This window comes from Marmota monax, unplaced genomic scaffold, assembly GCF_021218885.2.
Source record: "Marmota monax isolate L192 unplaced genomic scaffold, Marmota_monax_Labrador192_F-V1.1 WCK01_AAM20220418_F8-fsc00015, whole genome shotgun sequence".
Taxonomy (NCBI): Eukaryota; Metazoa; Chordata; class Mammalia; order Rodentia; family Sciuridae; genus Marmota; species Marmota monax.
In genome coordinates, this window is record NW_026692194.1 from 12,072,388 (window position 1) to 12,093,727 (window position 21,340).

The following is a 21,340-nucleotide window of genomic DNA, read 5'->3' on the forward strand; positions in this document are numbered from 1 at the left end:
TCTTATAATGTAAAATTGTTTTAGTGTTAAATAGATGATAACTGAAGTGTAACTATGCCTTGAAGGAAGGTGTTTGATTCCCAATTTTAATTTGGTTAACTCAATTATAGAGTTAATTAGAAATTACAGTTTTACATATTTCTTGTTTACTCTTCCTTTTTTTCTTTTAAATCCTCCCACTCTCCATGGTGCTAGGGATGGAATCCAGGGCCTCACATGGGGGCATGGCTCAATGGCATGTGCATTGCCATTGAACCATGCCCCCAACCCCACCTTGGTGTCTCTTAATGTCTACTTAAATTTTATTTCCTGCATTTTTAATACTTTGTGTTTGTTTGCTGTACTGGTGATAGAACCCAGGGGTGCTTTATCACTGAGTTACATCCCCAGCCCTTTCTATTTTTTTATTTTGAGACAGGGTCTCACTTAAGTTACAAAGTCCTCACTAGGTTACTGAGGCTGGCCTTGTACTTGCAATCTCAATCCTCCTACCTCAGCCTCCCAAATTGTTGGGATTACAGTAACATGTCACTACCCAGTTCCAGTTTTTTTAAAAGGAATTTTGGAATTGATTTTGGAATTGATTGTCTAATTATATTTAGACAATAAAGAAAAATACCATTCTTTTTAGAAGATAACTTTGAAATTAATGGTCCTGGGCTGGGATTCCAGTTAAGTGAAGACTGCTTACCTAGCATGTACAAGACCCTAGTTCTATCTCTAGTACTGGGGGGAAAAAAATAACTCAGCATGCCAAAAATTGCTGTCTTAAAAAAAGAAAAATATATTAACATTTCCATTGCTCCATCCTTAGTGATGTGTGTGATTAAAGGCATTCATCATAAAGTGACCATAAATCTCACTCAGATCATGATAATCCTAAACAATTAACTTCTAGAATTTTTAACTGTCAAAATTTGATTCCAGTTTTCATTGGCAATATTATATTGTTTTCATTTAATTGATGGATAAGACTAAGAGAAGAAACGGTTAAAGGACCTTTTTCAGTTTCTTTCCTTTTTTCTTTTTTTTTCCTTCTCTTTTGAGACTGGATATCGCTGTGTTTCCCAGCTAGTTTTGAACTCCTGGGTTTAATATCCACCACCCACCCTTCCAGCCTTCTAAATAGCAATGGTGATAGGCATATGCCATTGAACCTGGCTTCTCTTTTTCCTAAAATTATAGTCTTCAAGGTCTTTCATTTTCTGAATTTTCTAAGACTTAAAACTTTTATAATTTGAACTTTTCCTTGTCTTAAAAGTAATTGCCTAGAAGAGAGATATGTTTAAAGTTTGTTTAAATTTTTTTCAAGATTGAGGATTCTACTTTTTTTTTTTTTTTGCCTCCAATGCTGGATGTCAAACCCAGAGGATTGTGTATGAAAATAAGTACTCTACCATTGAACTACAGTCCCAGCCCTACATACTGAATTCTGTTTCGGACCTTTAAGAAGAAAAAAGAAGATAACATACATTTGTTGAATAGTTGATACTTTAATGCCCTTAAAAAAAAAAAATGAACATTGAAACTTTTACTCCTATTAAGGAGCAAATTTGGTTTTAGCAACATATATTACAGTATTCGAATTATGTGCAAGACAGAAGGAAATATTAACAGTTTTTTTTACAGTTGTCATTGTTTCTGAGATAGAAGGATCAGTTTAGCAGTAACTGTTGTCTTTTTGTTATGCCACAGATTGCACACATTTTTGTACTAATTGCCTTTGAAACATTGAGTAGAACTTTACTATAGAATCTGACAGGATTAGTAATGTGACTATTACTTATTCTGGCAAGTATTTTCTCATTTAAGAATGAGTTTTAAAATTTTTTGAAGATGATAATTATTATTTAAAAGAGTCCTTATTTTTTAAAGATTTATACTGAAATATTATGGTTATCATTTTATATGGAGTATGCTTCAAAATAATTTTTAGAGGATATGGATAATTTGGTTGGAAGTATACAGGTTAAACAAGATGGGCCACGAGTTAATAATTGCTAAAGTAGAATGATAGGTACATAGGATTTATTATGTTATTTTCTTTAGTTTTGAGATTTTCTCTATCTCTGAGATTTTGTCATGAAAAGTAGTTATAAAAACTACGCCAGGCTTGAAAGCACATGCCTATAATCCTGGTGACTTGGGAGGCTGAGGCAGGAGGATCACTAGTTCAAAGCCAGCCTTGGCAACTTAGCAAGGCTAAGCAACTCAGTAAGACTCTGTCTCTAAATACAAATATTAAAAAGGGCTGAGGGTATATAAGCCACTCCTGGCTTCCCTCCCTGATCCAAAAAAAAAAAAAAAAAAAAAACCCACAAGCTAATTTCTTTTGTAAAATGTTGAATATTTTCTATTGAAAAATACCACATTTCATTTCTTAAAATTTCTCCACATTTTTAAAGGTTTTTGGTTTTGGTTTTGATAGTGGGTATTAAACCCAAGGGCACTTAACTACTGAGCCATATCCCTAACCCTTTTTTTAGTTTTTTTTTTTTATTATTTTTGAGGCAGGATCTTGCTAATTTGCACAGGCCCAGCTAATTGGGATCCTCCTACAAATTTGTAGAAAAGATAAAAATAATACTACTAAGAACTCACATATACCCTTCACAGTGGTTCCCCAGTTGTTACCATTTTATCTGTCATTTGCTTTTTTTTTCTTTTAATTATTTTTATATACACTCATATATACCTACATATGTATTGTTTTCTTTTTAAACCATTAAAGTATAAGGTACACAAATGATGGCATGAGGGCTGGGGCTGGGGCTCAGTGATAGAGCACTCGCCTAGCATGTGCAAGGCCCTGGGTTCGATCCTCAGCACCACATAAAAATAAATATATAAAATAAAGGTATTGTGTCCAGCTGCAAATAAAAAAGAAATATTAAAAAAATAAAGATAGAAATGATGTCATGATGTTTCCTTTATAGTCTTCATTCATATTTTGTCTGTTGCCCAGTGATCTCTATTTTAGCCGAGAAAAAAACAAAGTTTTTGATCCAGTGTCCCAACAATTTGGGTTTGACTTAAAGTTATCAAGTTGTTTTTCTGTGGCAGAAATGGTTCAGAAGTCATGTTTCCTTCATTGTATCATATTAGGAATTATACCTAAATAAATAAAAGTATTATGTTCAACTAAAAATTAAGTATTTTTAAAAAAAATTTTACAATTCTCCTGCCTCAGCCTCCAGAGTAGCTGGGATTACTGGCACGTGCCACCATACCCAACTTTTAAAAATGAGCTTTTTTTTGTCTTTGTCCAGCTTGTTTTTACCAATTCAGAGATTTAAGGAGTTGGATCATTAAGTTCTAATGTAAAGTTTGAGTTGGTATTGTTATTTTCTTCTAAAATGTCAGAATAGGTTTAAGTATTAGACATATGCCCGCACATACATATACATACTTATGGTAATCACTTATCTAATATGCATGGACTTCTTATTAAGTTCTTAAGTTAATGTTTAAAACACAATGAAAATTTTCTATAACATCTATCAGTTCTTTACTACTTCAGAATAGTTTTCCTGTTCTTCCTGGTCTTTCTTCTCTTTTTTAACTGTATTTCTGGAACCTAAGATACACAAATGCTAAGTCTTAACAAAGTGTCAGAAAATTTTCATGTAAATTTGTAACCATTACCATTGGTTGATAGTTACTATAGAATTACAGGATGTGTCACAGTTTCAAAAGGATTAATAGGAATCAGCGAAATAAAGCATGTTGAATTCTGATCCTCAATCAGAATATGAGAGATGTAGCTCAGAATCTGAATAATTTCAGAATTCTATGGTTAGGTTTCCCAAACTATCTAATTATTTGGGGAATTATGATTGGGGGAGGGGGTACTTGGGATTTAATCCAGGGGTGCTTTAACACTAAGCTACATCCCCTGCCTTTTTAATTTTTTTAATTGTAAGACAGGGTCTCACTACAATGCTTAGGGCCTTGCTAATTTGCTGAGACTGACCTTGAACTTGTGATCCCCCTGCCTCCGTCTATCTAGTTTCTGGGATTATAGGCATATGCTCCCATACCCCCAACTTGGGCAATATTATTTTTAGATATATATATAACAGTATATTGTATTTCGACATTATACATACATTAAGTATAACTTATTCTAATTTCAACTTATTCTAATTAGGATCCCATTCTTGTGGTTGAACATGATGTGGAGTTTCACTGGTTGTATATTCATATATAAACATAGGAAAGTTTGTCTGATTCATTCTACTGTCTTTCCTATTCTCATCCCTTCCCTTCATTCCCTTTTGTCGAATCCAATGAACTTCTGTTCTTCCCTACCCCACCCACTGTGTGTCTCCTTACTGTGTCTTAGCATCCACATACTAGAGAGAACATTCAGCCTTTGGTTTTGTAGGATTGGCTCATTATTCTTTATGGCTGAGTCCATTGTGTATATATACCACATTTTCTTTATCCATTCATCTGTTGAAGGGCACCTAAGTTGGTTCCGTAGCTTAGCTACTATGAATTGAGCTACTGTAAACACTGATGTGACTGCCTCATTGCAGTATGCTGATTTCTTAAAATATACCTTTGGGTATGTATATACTGAGGAGTGGGATAACTGGGTCAAATGGTGATTCCATTCCAAGTTTTCTGAAGAATCTCCATACTGCTTTTCAGAGTGGTCACAACCAATTTGCAGTTCCAGCAATGTATGAATGTACCTTTTTTCCCCACATCCTCACCAACGTTTATTTATTTGGGGGGAGGGGGGTGCTAGGGATTGAACTCGAGGGCACTCGACCACTGAGCCACATCCCCAGCCTCTTTTTTTGTGTGTGCATTTTATTTAGAGAGAGGATCTCACTGAGTTACTTAGCACCTCACTTTTGCTAAGGCTGGCTTTGAACTCAGGATCCTCCTGCCTCAACCTCCCGAACTGCTGGGATTACAGGTGTGCACCACTGCTCCCTGCCTCACCAGCATTTATTGTTCTTGATAATTGCCGTACTGACTGGAGATGGGATCTCATTGTGGTTTGGGACATTATTCTTAAGCCTGCTTAAGATGTACTTTAAAAGCAAAGTATTTGCTTCTAAGAAAGAATGGTTTCTTGTTGGAGTGAATAAAACCAACAGGGGCATCATTTTTCTTAAAACTTTGATTTAGATTTAGAACTTTGAAATATTTCCCCAGACTGGTTAAACTCACTTGAATATTGTTATTTTTTTTAAGTGCCAAATAGTAAAATAGGACATTGTAGGTCCTGTGGTCTCTGTCACAACTACTTATTTCTACCAGTGTAGTGTGAACTGGCCATTGACAGTTTGAAAATGAATGGGTGTGGCTTTATCCCAATTAATGTTTTACTGTAAAATTTTTATTATAAAGCAAGGAATCAGTAGGGTAGTTTTGTACTCTGCTGACTCCTGTGTTAGACCTCTTTCTCAGAACACCAAGTAAATCAATAGTGGCATCTAAAGACTCATTATAAATTGAAATTTGTAGTTGCAGAAGCTACAATGGCAGTTTGGGAAAAGGAGCAAAAGCAAGGAAAACACGAGTAAACAGGCATTGGGAAGGAGTTATTGGGATCTTTTAAGAGGAGATTCTCTAAAATAGTTTTTGGTGATACAACATTGGAATTGAGTAACTAAGGTTCCTCCATAAGAGTTTAAGACCAAGTCATTGACATTAGAAGAAGGCATTTTCCATTATCCTCCTGAAACTGCTTGAATATGAGTTTTCTTTCCTGAGCTGTGTGGTTGTTGGAGAAACAAGGAAACAAAGTTGGATTTCTACTGTAGCAATTAATGCTACCCAAAAAATCTACCAGATAACGTCTTTTGGTGTCATTGGAAAATTGATTCCAGGACACCCCCTCACCCTGGCCAGGATTCCAAAATCAGTTAATGTTCAAGTCCCTTATATAAAGTACCGTAATCTTCATATATAACCCATGCACATTCTCCCATATACTTTAAATCATCCCTCATCCAGTGCCTCATCCAGTTCTCATCCAGTCTCAATGCCATATAAGTAGTAGTTGTATTGGGTTAGGAAATAGTGGCAAGAAAAAAATATGTATATGTCCATTGTAACTAACATTTTTTAACCAATATTTTTTATCTGATATTTGTTAAATGTGAGGTTACACAACCCATGGATAACTTTTATGACATTTATATTATTTTAGGTATTATAAAAGAGACTTGAGCACATCGAGATTTTTGTTATCTTCCAAAGCCCTGACTCCCTGCCAGCTATGGCTAGCTATATCTGAGATAGGCAGTGGAAGATGCCTTTCCTTGAGGGCTTTAGAGAGCTTCTGTAGCCTGCTTCTTGTTGGTATAAGTTCTTTAAAGGTATAGGGATTGAATAATCACAAAGGTTGCTTATTCTGAAGTTTATTTGACAGTTAAGCTACCTAAACTATTTAGTAGGCTTCCAAACTAATTATAGATTCTGAAGATCTTAAATTTAAGTATAATCCGTGACCCTGAAGATTTCCTTTCACCTGGTGACCTTATACCCTTTCTCAAGTTTTACTGTCTTGAAAAAGTTCTAAAGAATGAGATCCTGTGGTGCTTATACCTTTGTCAGGGAGAGAACTCTTATAGAAGATTTTTTTTTAAGCAGTTCTTTTATCTCCTAAAAGCTGTAGCTCTCTATAGTTGTTTCTATTAGTTTCACTATGAAATATGTAAATTGTCTTTTTCTCTTTACAAGTTAACAAACTATGGGGCTTTCAGTGAACACAGTTCCTTCAATAAATGATCTATACCTTAAGCAGTCTTTCTTTGCCACTGTAGTTTTTTATTATTAGTAGTTATTGATGGACCTTTATTTATTTATATGTGTTGCTGAGAATCGAACCCAGTGCCTCACACATGCTAGCCAAGCACTATACCACTGAGCCACAACCCTGCCCTTGCCACTGTGTTTTTATTTAGGTATGACTTAAAATCCATTATTTGTGATAATGTTTTATATGGGTGTGTTTATATAAGAGCAGATTATTTGAGGTATTAATTAATGGTTGAGTCCCAAGTTGTATACTTTTTTATTTTTGCACACTTTTTTAAATTAATTTTTTAAAGTTTATTTGACAGTGGAATGCATGCAATTCATATTACACATATAGAGCACAATTTTTTATATCTCTGATTGTATACAAAGTATATTCATACCAATTTGTGTCTTCATACATGTACTTTGGATAATGATGACCATTGCATTCTACCATCATTTCTAACCCCATGCCCCCTCCCTTCCCCTCCAACCCCTCTGTCCTATCTAGAGTTTGTCTATTCCTCCCATGCTCCCGCTCCCTATCCTACTATGAATCAGCCTCCTTATATCAGAGAAAATATTCGTCGATTGGTTTTTTGGGATTAGCTAACTTCACTTTGCATTATCTCCTCCAACTCCAACCATTTACTTGCAGATGCCATGATTTTATTCTCTTTTATTGCTGACTAATATTCCATTGTATATAAATGCCACATATTTTTATCCATTCATCTACTGAAGGGCATCTGGGTTGGTTCCACAGTTTAGCTATTGTGAATTGTGCTGCTATAAACATTGATGTGGCTATGTCCCTATAGTATGCTGTTTTTAAGTCCTTTGGGTATAGACTGAGGAGAGGGATAGCTGGGTCAAATGGTGGTTCTATTCCCAATTTTCCAAGAAATCTCCATGCTGCTTTCCATATTGGCTGCACTAATTTGCAATCCCACCAGCAGTGTTTGAGTGTATCTTTTCCTCCACATCTTCACCAACACTCATTGTTGTTTTGTACATATTTATGGGGTCTTTGTGTCTCAATATGCGTATACATTTATCAATTTGTGTATGTGTGTGTAGTAGGGAGTCAATTTGTGTATGTGTGTGTTGTAGGGGAATCAAGCCCAATTCCTTGCTCACACTAGGCAAATGGTTTACCCCACTGAGTAACATACCCAGCCCTGTGTAATATTTACATCAAGGTAAACACATTTGCCATCTCAAACATTTATCATTTCTTTATAGTGCATAGCTCTGTGAAATTTATTTTGTAATTCTTCTTTGAAGAAATAGCACATAATTATTATGTATATTACATAACATTTGATAATAAACAACTACATTTTTGTTATATTAGAGTGTATATGTACCTATTAAAAACCATTTTTTAGGCCTGCTCTCTTTTCCATCTACTTCATCAAACTTTCATTTACTAAGGACTTTTAATCTCCCTAACCTCCTTTGTTTTATGGCCTTAAAATAACTAGTGTTAACTTCCTTTATCTCATTTTCATTTTCTCTATACCTGTACAAATTTACATAAACATATTCAAACACAGATTTAATGTGTCATAAGGGGGTATGTGTCAATAATTGTCCCAGCTCCTTGGAAGGCTTAGACAGGAGGATTGCCTGAGCCCTGGAGTTGAAGACCAGCCTGGATAAGAATGCCGAGATCCTGTCTCTTTGGGGGAAAAAAAAAAAAAAACTCTCACTACAAAACAGTATGCTATGTTAGGAAGGGACCATCCCTGTACATTTTTTTCTTGGTTCATCTCTTGATTGCATCATTTCCTCTTGTGCTTGATTTATCTTATTTAGTAGGCCATACCATATATTTATAAATATAGCCTGGGTATATGACAAGTTGTGCCATATGGGTTTTGTAATTTCTCTTTATGATGTTTGAACAACAGCAAAATAGCCTAATAATGCATTTCTCAAAACATTTTCCTCAAATCCACTGAGCTAATGTCAAAACCTTTTGTGACATACCAATCACTTTTTGTCCTGTTATGCTTAGAATTTCTACTTTTTATCTATAGAATGCAAAGATATTTTGTATTGCCAGTTGCTTTCTGACTCTTAAATTAAAGCTAAAATAGCAAATCTACTTAATATTAGATAATTATATAACAGTGTTCATCCACTCATCTCCTATAAAGAGTTACATTACTAGGTTATACTCCTTGTCTATCATTTTTGTTTGTTTTGTTTTGCTGAGTGGTTTTCAGATTTTCTGTGTTTTAATATAACACAATGTGTGATCTACTTGTTTAGTCAACCTCTAAATTTATGCCTGAGGCTGAAATCTAGAATGAGAATCTAATGTAGAGCCTCTAGTGAACAATATTCACTATATTGTGTTTTTTATTTTCCTATAAGCCGGGGCATATTCTTTTTTTTTTCTTAATTTCTTTCTTTTGGAGTGATATTTTTTCAGTCTAGTGTTTTTAGAATTTTGAAAAACACTAGGAAGAAAAAAGTTTAAAGAAACTCTTGTGTTTGTTGTTTTTTCTTTATATGATTCTGATATTGTTCTTTCAGTTGGTATGTTTGTCTTATATCCAAACAGGGGTTTAATGGAAACATGTTTTCTTTCAGGATATTCTTCTTATTAATGTAGTAATTGAACAGATGATCTGTGATACGGATCCTGAGTTAGGAGGTGCAGTTCAGTTAATGGGACTTCTTCGTACTCTAATTGATCCAGAGAACATGCTGGCTACAACTAATGTAAGAAATCACCCTGATATTAAAAATGTTGACATGGGCAGTTTTACCTGGCTTTGATGAGATTTTGACAAATAGTAAATACCTTCCTTTGTGTACGTAGTATTCAAGAAGCAGTGGTATTCTTGTAGCAATTCAGTTGCATCATATACGAGTTTTATAATTATTAAAATCTTGATAATCTGTTAACATCATAAAAATTCATACATGGCATTGTGAATATCATTGAAACAACTAAACTGCTTACTATAAAGTGATAAAGGGTGAATTTTACTTAGTTTTTATCACAAAAGAAGAATGTATTCTTAAGGATCTCTTTTCTTTTCTCTTTAATTTTGGCAGTACTAAAGGATTAAACCCAGCTACATCCCCAGCCCTTTTTATTTTTATTTTCCCTTGAAATTAGAGAATACGTACATTATTTTTAAATCTTTCCTAGTTTGTGGGCCCAATTGTGTGAAAAATAATGGCAAAAAGTCAAGATATTATTTTCTAAATTGTAAACTATTAAAATTTAAAGAATAATTATAATTTTCATATTTTTGCATATTGGCTTAATAAATTAATTCAGTTTTTCAAATTTAGATAGGTATTGAAATCTAGGGCTCCAGATTTTAAGCACTTTACCAATCACATGGCACCAGTGTTCATGTCTGTATTTTCCTTCTTTTTTATTTAAACCACAGATGTTCTACCACTGAGCTCCCAGTCCTTTTTGTTTTTTATTTTGAGATAGGGTCTTACTAAGTTACCAAGGCTGGCCACAAATTTGTGATTTCCCCTGCTTTAGGCTCCCAACTTGCTGGGATTATTATTGTGGTAGCTCATACCAGACTTCTTTTTCTTTCTTTCTTTCTTTTTTTTTTTTTTTTTGTTTGTTTGTTTGGTTTTTTTGTTTTTGTTTTCTTTTTTTAAGTGTTTTTGGTTTTTCTTTAGAAACAGATCTTTTTCTGCTTTTGAATTATACTCTTTTAAAGATGAAAGAATTTTATACAACTAACCAAACATTGTTGGGCAAAGTGAGAATAGCATATACCTTAATAACCACTGCTATTCATTTGTTTCTTTGTTACATTCTTGGGAAAAGAATCAGGAAGCTACACAATAAGTAACAAATGATCAGTAGTGATTATTAAGATATATGCTGTTCTCATGTTTGGTTAGTTGGTTGTATTTTTTACCTCACAGTTACTTCGAGTTTATGTGTGGCAAGAACACTTTAAAGTCTAATTTCAGCAACTTCAGGTATGGAATACGTTGCTGTTATTGTAATTACCGTGTTGTATGGTAGATGGATTGTTCTTACATTTCATATCACCAGCATCTTTGAAAAAAAAAAAAACAATTGTTCTGAAAAACATTTTAGTATTCTATCGTACTTCCATTTTTATTTAATATATAATATAAAAGACTTGTTTTTTCATTTCTGCAAAAAAAATAGTATTAAAGTGACTATAACATTTTTTGGTTCTTTCACATTATATAACTAGTTTTTGGTTCTTTTCACCTTATCTTAAAATGTGTTGTTAATATATGACCTGCACTAATAATGCTTGAAGATGTTTTCTTAATTCTGTTTGTTTCAGAAAACTGAGAAAAGTGAATTTCTAAACTTCTTCTACAATCATTGTATGCATGTCCTAACAGCACCACTTTTAACTAATACTTCAGAAGACAAATGTGAAAAAGGTAGGTTCTCTTTTTATCTGCTTAGGACTTCTATTTTTAAATACGAGTGAAATAAATATTAAAACTAACATGCTATTTACTTGGTGCTTTATGTGACAGGGAAATTACTACTGAAATATTTATACTGCAGTAAAATTCTTGATTTTCCTTGTTTCTGAGTGTCTGTGGAAGAAAATGATATAAAAAATGTGGCTAAAAGTATTACATACTGATAAAGAGAGAGAGAGAGAGACACTTTAAAAAAGGAGACTGTCCCCAGAGTTAGAATAGATTATCTGGAGAGAGTTAAGAGCAAACAGTGTATTGCACATTAGAAATCTGAGGGTACTGCTGGGGACAGTGGCACAAGCCTGTAATTTCAGTGATGCAGGAGGCTGAGGCAGGAGGATCAAAAATTCAAGGCGAGTCTCAGCATATTAGCAAATTCTCTTACAAAACAAAAAAATGTAAAGGAGCAAGTATGCTCAGTGATAAGGTATCCCTGGGTTTCATTCCCAGGATCAAAAAACAAAAACAATTCCGAAGAACAATTTAACATTATGTGAAAGCCCTCTTATTTCACAATGTCAGGGTCAGAAATTGATTGAAGGGTTAAACAAAAAGTTGATTAAAGCAAATAATGATGTTTTTTAATTTTGATTTGGTACCAGGGATGAACCCAGGGGCACTTTACCACTGAGCTACATCCCCAACCCTTTTTGTGAGACAAGATCTCACTGATTTGCAGAGGCTGGCCACCAGCTTATAATGCTCTCACTTCAGCCTCCTGAGTCATTTGGATTACTGTCATTCACCACTGCACCTGGCTCTTCAAACATTCTCATTGAACCTGTAAATGTACACTCATATGCTAGTATATAGGGGCAAAGGGCTCTTCATGTGCATTTTTATTGTATTCCCTTATTATCTTCATTGCATAAATTATAACCATAATTTATAAGCTGCAAATTCTGGTTTCAGTTTATTAAAGGGGAGTGGAAACGTAAAGATATTTTTAAGGCAGTCCGAATACAGAATCCTATTACAGTTTTAAGTAGTATCTTCAGGTATATATTTAATTCGGCATCAGTTTTTAGTTGATCTCTACTATATCCAGTTTAACTGAAGATATTCTAGCTATCTTAAATTTCATCAGCCTGCAGTATTTATTTACTGATTGGTACCAGGGATTGAACCCAGAGGTGCTTAACCACTGAGCCACATCCCCAGCCATTTCTATTTTTTATTTTGAGATAGGCCCTAAAAACTTAGTGAAACCCTAAGTGGCTGAGCCTTCCTAGCTGCTGGGATTACAGGAGTATACCACTGAGCCCACCTATTTAAATCATAATTATGATGTTGCTATAACACATGCTAGCTTAAACAAAGGACTTAGATAAGTATACAGCTGAATTTGTGAAATCAGAAATTAGCGGAGGCATCCAGACTCTGTGATAATGCCTATAATCCCAGCACCTTGGGAGGCTGAGGCAGGAGAATTGAAAGTTTGAGGCCAGCCTTAGCAACTTAGAGAGGCCCCATCTCAAAATTAAAAAAGGACTCGGGATGTGTCTCAGTGATAAAGTGCCCCTGGGTTCAATCACAGTACCAAAAAGAAGAAGAAGCAAGTATGTGGGGGCATACTAGAGTATTAGCAACTATCTTGAAAACATGGGAAATCAATTAAGAGAAAGTAAACAGAATTTTACAAAAAAAATAAAAGTTGTAACAGAGACACACCCTATAATACCATAGATTTTTTTTCTGATTATATATCCCTATAAACATAGGGAATGTTTATGCATATACATGGTAGGTATAAGAATGTTACTGCACTGTTTGTTGTAGGGAATTGAATAAAGCATGGTATATTCATATAATGGAATACCATACAGAGTTATAGTGATTGAAATGAATCTTGATGTATCAACTGAGTAGTTCTCAAAAATATGAACTGAATGGGTACAAAAACACATCACAGAAGATTTTACTATAGAATGATTCCATTTATGTAAATTATAATTATTCAATTTAATGTTCCTTTTAAAGTAAAACACTTCTAGCATACAGAAGTAAATAGATAATAGAACAAATACTCATACTCTGTATTGGCTTTATAAAAAACTAACTTACTAAACTTCTTTTCAGATTTTTTTCAATGAAAATATGCCCCTTCAAATTCTCATTCCCATTCTATCCCCACTCCCCCATTCCTCGCCTCGCCTCGAGGTATGCTGAATTTGGAGTTTATCACCTCTATTTGCATATGCTTTTTATATGTATAATAGAGCATTGTTTTTCATACTAAATTTATTCTGATTATACATATTAACCTGCATTCTTTCCTTTTATTTGATGCTGTTTTTGAGATTTATTCATATAGATACCTTGAGTTCTTATTTATTTTCAAATAAATAGCATTTAAAAATCTTTGCACCAGTATTCTCTTGTATGAGTAGGCTATAATTTAGCTATTCCACTTCTCATATACCTTTGTTTCCAGCTTTTTGCTATTAAAAGAATACTTCAGTATACATTCTTATACAGTGTAATTTGCTTTTCTGAGCAATGTGTTTTCCTATGCAGTGTACCTATATGTGCTTGATAAACTATATATGCCTGAAAAAAATGTCCTACTTTATTTTTTTAAAGCATATCATTAACGTGTTATTCCAGAGTTTTCAAATTTCTGTATTTTCTGTTTTTAAATATGTGATCCAGAGGATATAACAATATCCTGATTGTTAAATTCATCATTATCTGTCAGTCTTATTTTGGTTATGGTCTCACTTATATTTTTATCAGAATACTTATCCTATGTTGTCTTTTAATAATTCCACATCTGCGCCCAATTTTTTGAAAGATAACAGATAGATGTATATAACTAACCAAGGCAGCCAGCTCTTAATGATCATTATGAAGATTAAAGGTGATTGATTAAAGATGAGTTTTACATATTATAAAGTATCTTGGAGGTATGAGATATTGTTACTGAAGTAGTTAATTGTAATTTTTTTTTTTTATTAGATAACATAGTTGGATCTAACAAAAACAACACAATTTGCCCTGGTAAGTATAAATTCATATTTTCTGAAATAATACAAATTCAAAGTTATTTCTTTCTCAGAGTATAAAGCATTTATATAAGGCTAAGGAAAGCATATTTTCAACATAAAATAAAATCAAATAATAGGTTCACTTTTTTCTTTATTATAAAGAAGAAATTTCACCTGCTCCAATATAAAATATGAAAAAAACAGTTGTTTTTTTCTGTAAATTTGCAGTGTATTTTCTGTTATCGTTTTGAAGAAGGCATTATCTGTTCTTATTATCCTTGAACCTAAGTCTAAACATTGTTACTTCCACTTGGAACAGGTATAATAGGTGTGGGTCTGGTAGTATTGAAACTATACTATGTGCACCTAGCTTTTCATCTTTTCTACCAGGTTCATCAAATTTCCTGAAGAGATCTGGGTAAGGGGATACATGCCTGTAATCTCAGCCACTCAGGAAGCCAAAACAAGAGTATCACAATTTCCAGTTCAGCCTGGGCAATTTAAGGAGCCTCTGTCTCTAATAATAATGTAGAATGGGGTCTGAAGATGTAGTTCAGTGGTAAAGTATTTGCTTAGCATACACGAGGTCCTGGATTCAATCCCCAGTACCAAAAAATAAATTATATTAAAAATTCCAGGAGAACCAATTTCAAATAATTTAGAAATTAAATTGGGTTAGACAGAGAGATGAGTAATTTCTTCACCTAATGTAGGAAAGGGTAAACAAGATATTTGTTAAACACCATGCATCCTTTTTTAAATATAATTGTAGAATTGAAAAATAAAAAATTATTTTTTAATGGTGAGGAATTTTGGCTGTGACATACTGGCTATTTATGTTGGGAATAAGTAAAACTTCTTACTTGCATTTAAAGTGGAAGCAATCTTTGAAATACCAGAATTATATTTTTTATGGCCATTTTGTTATGAAAAAGAATGCTGCTTTACTCCAAATGGGCTTATATTTCCACAGAGTATGTGCTTATCATCTTTTGTATTTAAAAAAAAATTGTATTTGGAGATGCTGATTTTTTTTTTTCCTATTTTGTAAGGCTGTGATTCCACAGTTTTCTCACAGTTTAATATTTCCTATTTCGTTGCCTAAAACATTTGTAATACAGCATAATTATCCATATAAGTCCTTAATACACATTAAAATTTGATAGCAATTCATAATCATTTCTTGAATTTACAAATCAAAGCCTCTTGAGGGGGAAAAGCACACTAGTTTATTTCAGTGGGCCTCTCTTTATGGATATCATGAATTGATGTTTTTAAAATTAATAGTTTTTAATGTAATATTTTTTCACTTTATATTCAAATAGCCAAAAATATCTTTCCCTTAGATGTGTTCAAAGAAAGCATAGTTGGAGCTGCAAGTGTAGCTCAGTGGTAGAGTGCTTGCCTGACACGTATGAGGCACTAGACTAGGTTCAATCCTCAGCACCACATAAAAATAAATAAAAGAAAGGTATCGTCTATCTACAACTAAAAAATATTTTTTAAAAAGCATAGTAATTTTTCTTAAGAGATTTGTATTGAGCACTTTAGACAAAACATTTGAAGTAATTCCTCTTTAGTATGAACCCTTTTATAGCATCGTTAATATTAATGATAATACTTACTAAGGAAGCATTACCAAGAAAACTCAGTGAAATGAAGGTTATATTACATTTTTGATTCAGATTGTTTTCTTCCTGTTAGAAAATATCTACTTAGTAGATAAAACTGATAATACTTTCAGATAGTCCACCTAAGAAAAAGTATACATCTACAGCCTTCTTAATTGTCATAAAAACAGACAAGAAAATGGCTCTAATATATAGGATATAAGCTTATTTAGTCTATTTAGATGTATTATAATATTTTATTTTCATGAGATGACTTTCTTTTTTAGATAATTATCAAACAGCACAGCTACTTGCCTTAATTTTAGAGTTACTTACATTTTGTGTGGAACATCACACATACCATATAAAAAACTACATTATGAACAAGGACTTGCTAAGAAGAGTTTTGGTCTTGATGAATTCGAAGCACACTTTCCTGGCCTTGTGTAAGTAACAATTTAAATGGACATTCTGTAAAATGTTTTTTAAGAAACAACATTTTTGGTAGAGATGATAGCTAAATTACCATTTGAAGTTTTTTCTATTTATTTGTTGAGCAGTGTGTATGCTATTAATGAGATGATTGTAAGAAGTCCTGATCTTCTCTGTTCTTAAAGGGCCAGGGGAGTAGATTACAATGGTTCCCAACTTGAATCAGGCACCCATTTAGCTTAATTTTTGTTGCTGTACAATACAATGCAATGACAGCATTTCACTAATAGAACCAGGCCTGCCATCTTTTCCCTTTGCTCATGAGACTATCATGTTCTACTGACTTAATCTCCCTAACCTCCTTTATTTTTATAATCTTAAAATAGCCAATGTTACTATTAACTGTATACATTTTTTCCTTTTCATTCCTTTCTCTGTGCCTATACAAATTTACGTAAATATATTCACACACATAGGATTTTTTGTTTTTATTTGTACAGAAACTGAATCATATTAACATACTTATTTCTCTGCCCCTCAATACTGGTAATCTAGGTTAGTTGATATGGTATAGATTAATTTTTTTTCCTAAAGATAGCAGATCATTTCATAATCTCTTTCATAAACTGTTGTATCATTTTCTAGTGAATGGATTGCAAGATTATTTTTGCTTTTTTGCCACTCCAAACTACAGTTGTAAATAGCCTGATATACTAATTTTTTTATATGTTGGTTTATTTATTTATGTAAAATAGCTTCCCAGTAATAAGATTGCCAGGATAAAGTGCTTATATACTTCATAGTTTTTAACATATTTTTATAATTTTTTTTAACTTAACATATAGCTGCCAGATTTCTTTCCCCAAAACTTGAAGCATTTGACAATATCCCTGTACTCTTATTGCCTTTTTAAAATGGTATCAATCTGATGATAATGTGGTATTCCATTCTTGTTTTAATTTGCATTGTCCCAATTTTAGTACAATATTCGTTTATCTCTGTTGTGAATTACATGTTATCTTTTTCTTAAGAGTTCTTTAACAAAAAATACAGTTTATTTCCTCCTGGTCTTTGGGGTTTTGTTTTGTTTTGTTGATAGTTTTTTGTTTTTGTCTTGTTCAGGAAGTCTCCTATGTTCTAAGTATTCTTTTCAATTTTCTTCTAATATTTTTATTCTTTCATTTTTTACGTGTGTGTGTGTGTGTGTGTGTATAGTGCATCTGAAAGATGGTTTTGGATATGGTTTGAAGTGATGGTCTAGATTTGTTCTTTTCTAGATGGACAAGACAACCATACCAACACCTTTATTAAATAAACCACATTTTCCCCACAAAATTAAAATACCACCTTTATTAAATAGTAAGTTAAACAGATACATTTATGTCTTAATTATGGACTGTCTATTCTTTAATCTCATCAGTTGAAATAATAGCAATGTTTATTGTGCCGTTATAATATGTCTGTTGTAGAGCTGGGCACAGTGGCACTCGCCTGTAAAAGGACTAGGGATTTAGTTCAGTGGTAAACTACCCAGGTTCCCAGTACTGGGAGGTTAAAATATTTCTATTATAAGAACCTACTGAGTACCCCCTTTTTTCTTTTTCATAATTTTCTTTGTTACCCTTAAGAATTTTTTTCTTGCGCAGTATCTTAAAAATTGTTTTCTTCAGGGGCTGGGGATGTGACGCAGCATAGAGCGCTCGCCTTGCACATGTGCAGCCCTGGGTTCGATCCTCAGCCCCACATAAAAATAAATAAATAAAATAAAGGTATTGTTTCCAACTACAACTAAAAAATAAATATTTAAAAAAATTGTTTTCTTCAGTTCATCTTGATTAGAATTACTCTATTTGAATTTTAATTTTGGAAGCATTAATGTATTCATAGTAGATTTTCCCATCTGGTTTTTGATAAATAGTACTTTTTGATGATTGTGCAGTACTCGCATTAACATGGTTATATTCTAATGGAATGAATTTCCAATATTTAAATATGTTGCTTTAAATTAAAAGTTACATTATAACTGTAGCTTTGCATGCATGTCACTTCATTCACAGTAGTTTATGGGTGCCTGATTGGTCACACCTTTGCCAGTTATTTGGTTTTGGATTTTTTTGTTTTTTTAATCCTAAGTGAAATATTTTTTATCCTGCCACAAAAAGAGGTGATATTATAAGTCTAGCACTTCTCCCCACATTTGTTTGGTGGTGTTCCAGTTAACATACATTTATACCTTATGTAACCTGTTTCTATTTTATTCTCAGATATTTAAGCTTCTTAGAACAGGCACAACTGGATCATTTAACCAACTTCCATTCTTGAACAGACAATTGATGTTATCTGTAGAATAAATTAAGAGGGAAAGGTTACAATATCAGATACAAAAAAGATTAAAAACACAATCCTTTGTGTTCCCTAAAAATTTTAGTAATGATATTGCTAAATTTATTTAGCTAGGAAAAGCTCGTTAAAAGAGAAATTTCTTTTTTAATATTTTAAAATATGAGAAGCTCATTGCTATTTTTTCTTTTATAAATATATTTTTATCTACCACACTACATGCTTTCCCAAGGAAAAATAGCTCATACAGTTGGTAAATAAGGGAATGTTATTATAATGTCAAAGTAGCGGTAATTCACAGATGGTTTTTTCAAGGCAGGAAGAGCTAGAATCCTGGGAGAGGAATTAAAACCTTCATTGGAACAGTTAAAAAATGAAACAAAAAGTTTTTTTTAGATATCCTGTATTGTCCTTTGGTGTATTTTCAGAAAATCTGGAAACATCTGCCTTCAGATTTCCTTCTCCCAGAAAGGCTATCTTGACTCTTGGCAGACTGTATACCATTCCTCTCTTGACCTTGCCCCCCAATTCATACTGAACTATCTTTACTGTGTCTACCAAGCACTGCTAAATGTTATCATCGTCGTCATTTATAGGTTTTTAATATTTTTTTCCTTCTCTTTGCCATGGAGCTGACCACCTAAGTGAATTATTTATCTCCCAGATACTTTTTCCTGTGGTATTCTTAACTCTGGCTATAAAGTTGTACCAGTTTTTACCTATCTTCCCTGAACTCTTTATTTTTCTCAAAACCCAATTGTTTTAGTGCACAATTTTACTTTTTGTTTTAGAAGAACGTATATACTACTTTATGGCAAAAATACTTCTAAAATAATAAATAATAGTAAAATCACCAACTTATTCCCTTGTTTATATTTAATTAGGTGCTCTTCGCTTTATGAGACGGATAATTGGCCTTAAAGATGAATTTTACAATCGTTACATCACCAAGGGAAATCTTTTTGAGCCAGTTATAAATGCTCTTCTGGATAATGGAACTCGGTACAATCTGTTGAATTCAGCTGTTATTGAGTTGTTTGAATTTATAAGAGTGGTAAGTTTATATTAAAGAACTCTTAGTGATTATATGTAAAAGAATTAACTATTTGTGAAGAAGTAATTATATATAAAAGTAAAATAATGATATGTAAACAAGTGATTTCTTCATTCCCCCTTTTCTCCTAAAATTGTGATTCTAAGTGTCTTAGAATGTATTTCTAATAAACTAAAGTTTTTTTAAAAAATCAGATACTTTTATATTCTTATTTGCCATGTTGTTGTAGTTTAGTGTGTTTTGTTTTGTTTTTGGTGTGTGTGTGTGTGTGTGTGTTTTCGTGTGTTGCTGGGGATCAATTATAGGTCCTAAAAGTGAAATTCAGTGTAAACTGTTTTGTTTCTGTGGTCCTGGGGATTGAACCTAGGGCCTTCTGCATGCACAGCAAGCATTCTACCAACTGAGCTATATATAGCCCCTCAATTACTTAATTTTGTCAGTTCCATTTTTACTGGCCAAATGTTTCAGGATCACATTTGGCATATATGAGCATTTCAATCATGCATACCATTCATGTGATTTAAGGTAGTTTTCTGTTATAGGGTAGTAATAAAAAAGATGGATAGATAAGATTGTGAAATAATTTGGTAGACATTGATGCAAAATACATAAAAGATATGATGAGATCTTATAATTTTTAAGTTGGAGAGACCAGAAAGACAAGGAATAGATGTACTCCTTCAATTACCTTACTTTGCAGATGAGGAAATTAAGATAACCAAAATGATCAAGAGCTTTCATTTGATTAGTAGCACAATCAGTATTTGAAACTATGTCTCGTCTCAGTTTCAGGCAACAAAAGATGTGTCATAAAAAGACCTTGAGAGAGCTATATTTGAACTATAGGAATAAGATAGTACAACAAATTAATCATTACAACAAATTTACCTCTGCTGCACATATACACACAGAAATTATTCCATCAAAGAAATGGCTACATTGTTGGAAAGAACAATTTTTAAAAAATGAAAGCTAGAAATTTACTCTCTGGTTGTTTCTTAATAAATGTGATTTCCACTGATTACATGTTATTCTCATATGAAGATTATTTGGCTAACTAGATTGTTTTTCTGAGAATATTAGTAAAGAAGGAATGCAGTTAACTGGCTCACTAGTATCTGAACCCAGGTTCATAGCATATTTTTTAATGAATCAGAGCTCTTTATATTCTTGTGTACTTTTTTATTAACATGTATTTTTTCCTATCTAATACTGACAAAATGATACGTTGGTTCACAATCCCATCCCTAGTATCATAATTGAATTTACATTTTTCTGAAAGTAAATTTGAGTAATAAATATATTGAATTCCCAAAATTATCCTTTTGGTCCATATAAAATAGTATATATCAGTAGAATTACAGATATGTATTTCATTGGAACTATGTGTGTACTATTGTCAAAGGAATCTGTTATTTAGATACAACATGCTATTTTCGTAAACAGGAGTCACTAAATTGATGTTAAAATATGATTTTAACATCTGCCCTTTAGTAATAAGCCATGTGCTCTTAATCAGAACACCCAGCCTCTCTGTCTCATTTTGTGTTTTTAGAAAACAGTATAATAAAACAAAATAGAATTGTGAGAATCGAGTGAAATTGTATGTGAAAGTGCTTTTTAAACTGAAGTGCTACAAAAATGCAAAAAATCAAAGATGTAAACTAAATCCATTTACTTTT

The 21,340-nt window shown here is 32.8% G+C and overlaps 1 protein-coding gene across 2 annotated transcripts in view; it reads left to right on the top strand.

Moving 5' to 3' along the window:
• Window positions 1-21,340, top strand: part of Ppp4r3b (protein phosphatase 4 regulatory subunit 3B) — a 61,700-nt gene that overhangs the window by 28,126 nt on the left and 12,234 nt on the right. For both annotated transcript variants that reach the window (XM_046423728.2, XM_046423720.2), the window contains exons 8-12: window positions 9,370-9,501; window positions 11,085-11,187; window positions 14,194-14,235; window positions 16,120-16,278; window positions 19,489-19,658. In XM_046423728.2, coding sequence (XP_046279684.1) covers window positions 9,370-9,501; window positions 11,085-11,187; window positions 14,194-14,235; window positions 16,120-16,278; window positions 19,489-19,658 — 606 coding nt within the window. The remainder of the gene's footprint in view (window positions 1-9,369; window positions 9,502-11,084; window positions 11,188-14,193; window positions 14,236-16,119; window positions 16,279-19,488; window positions 19,659-21,340) is intronic.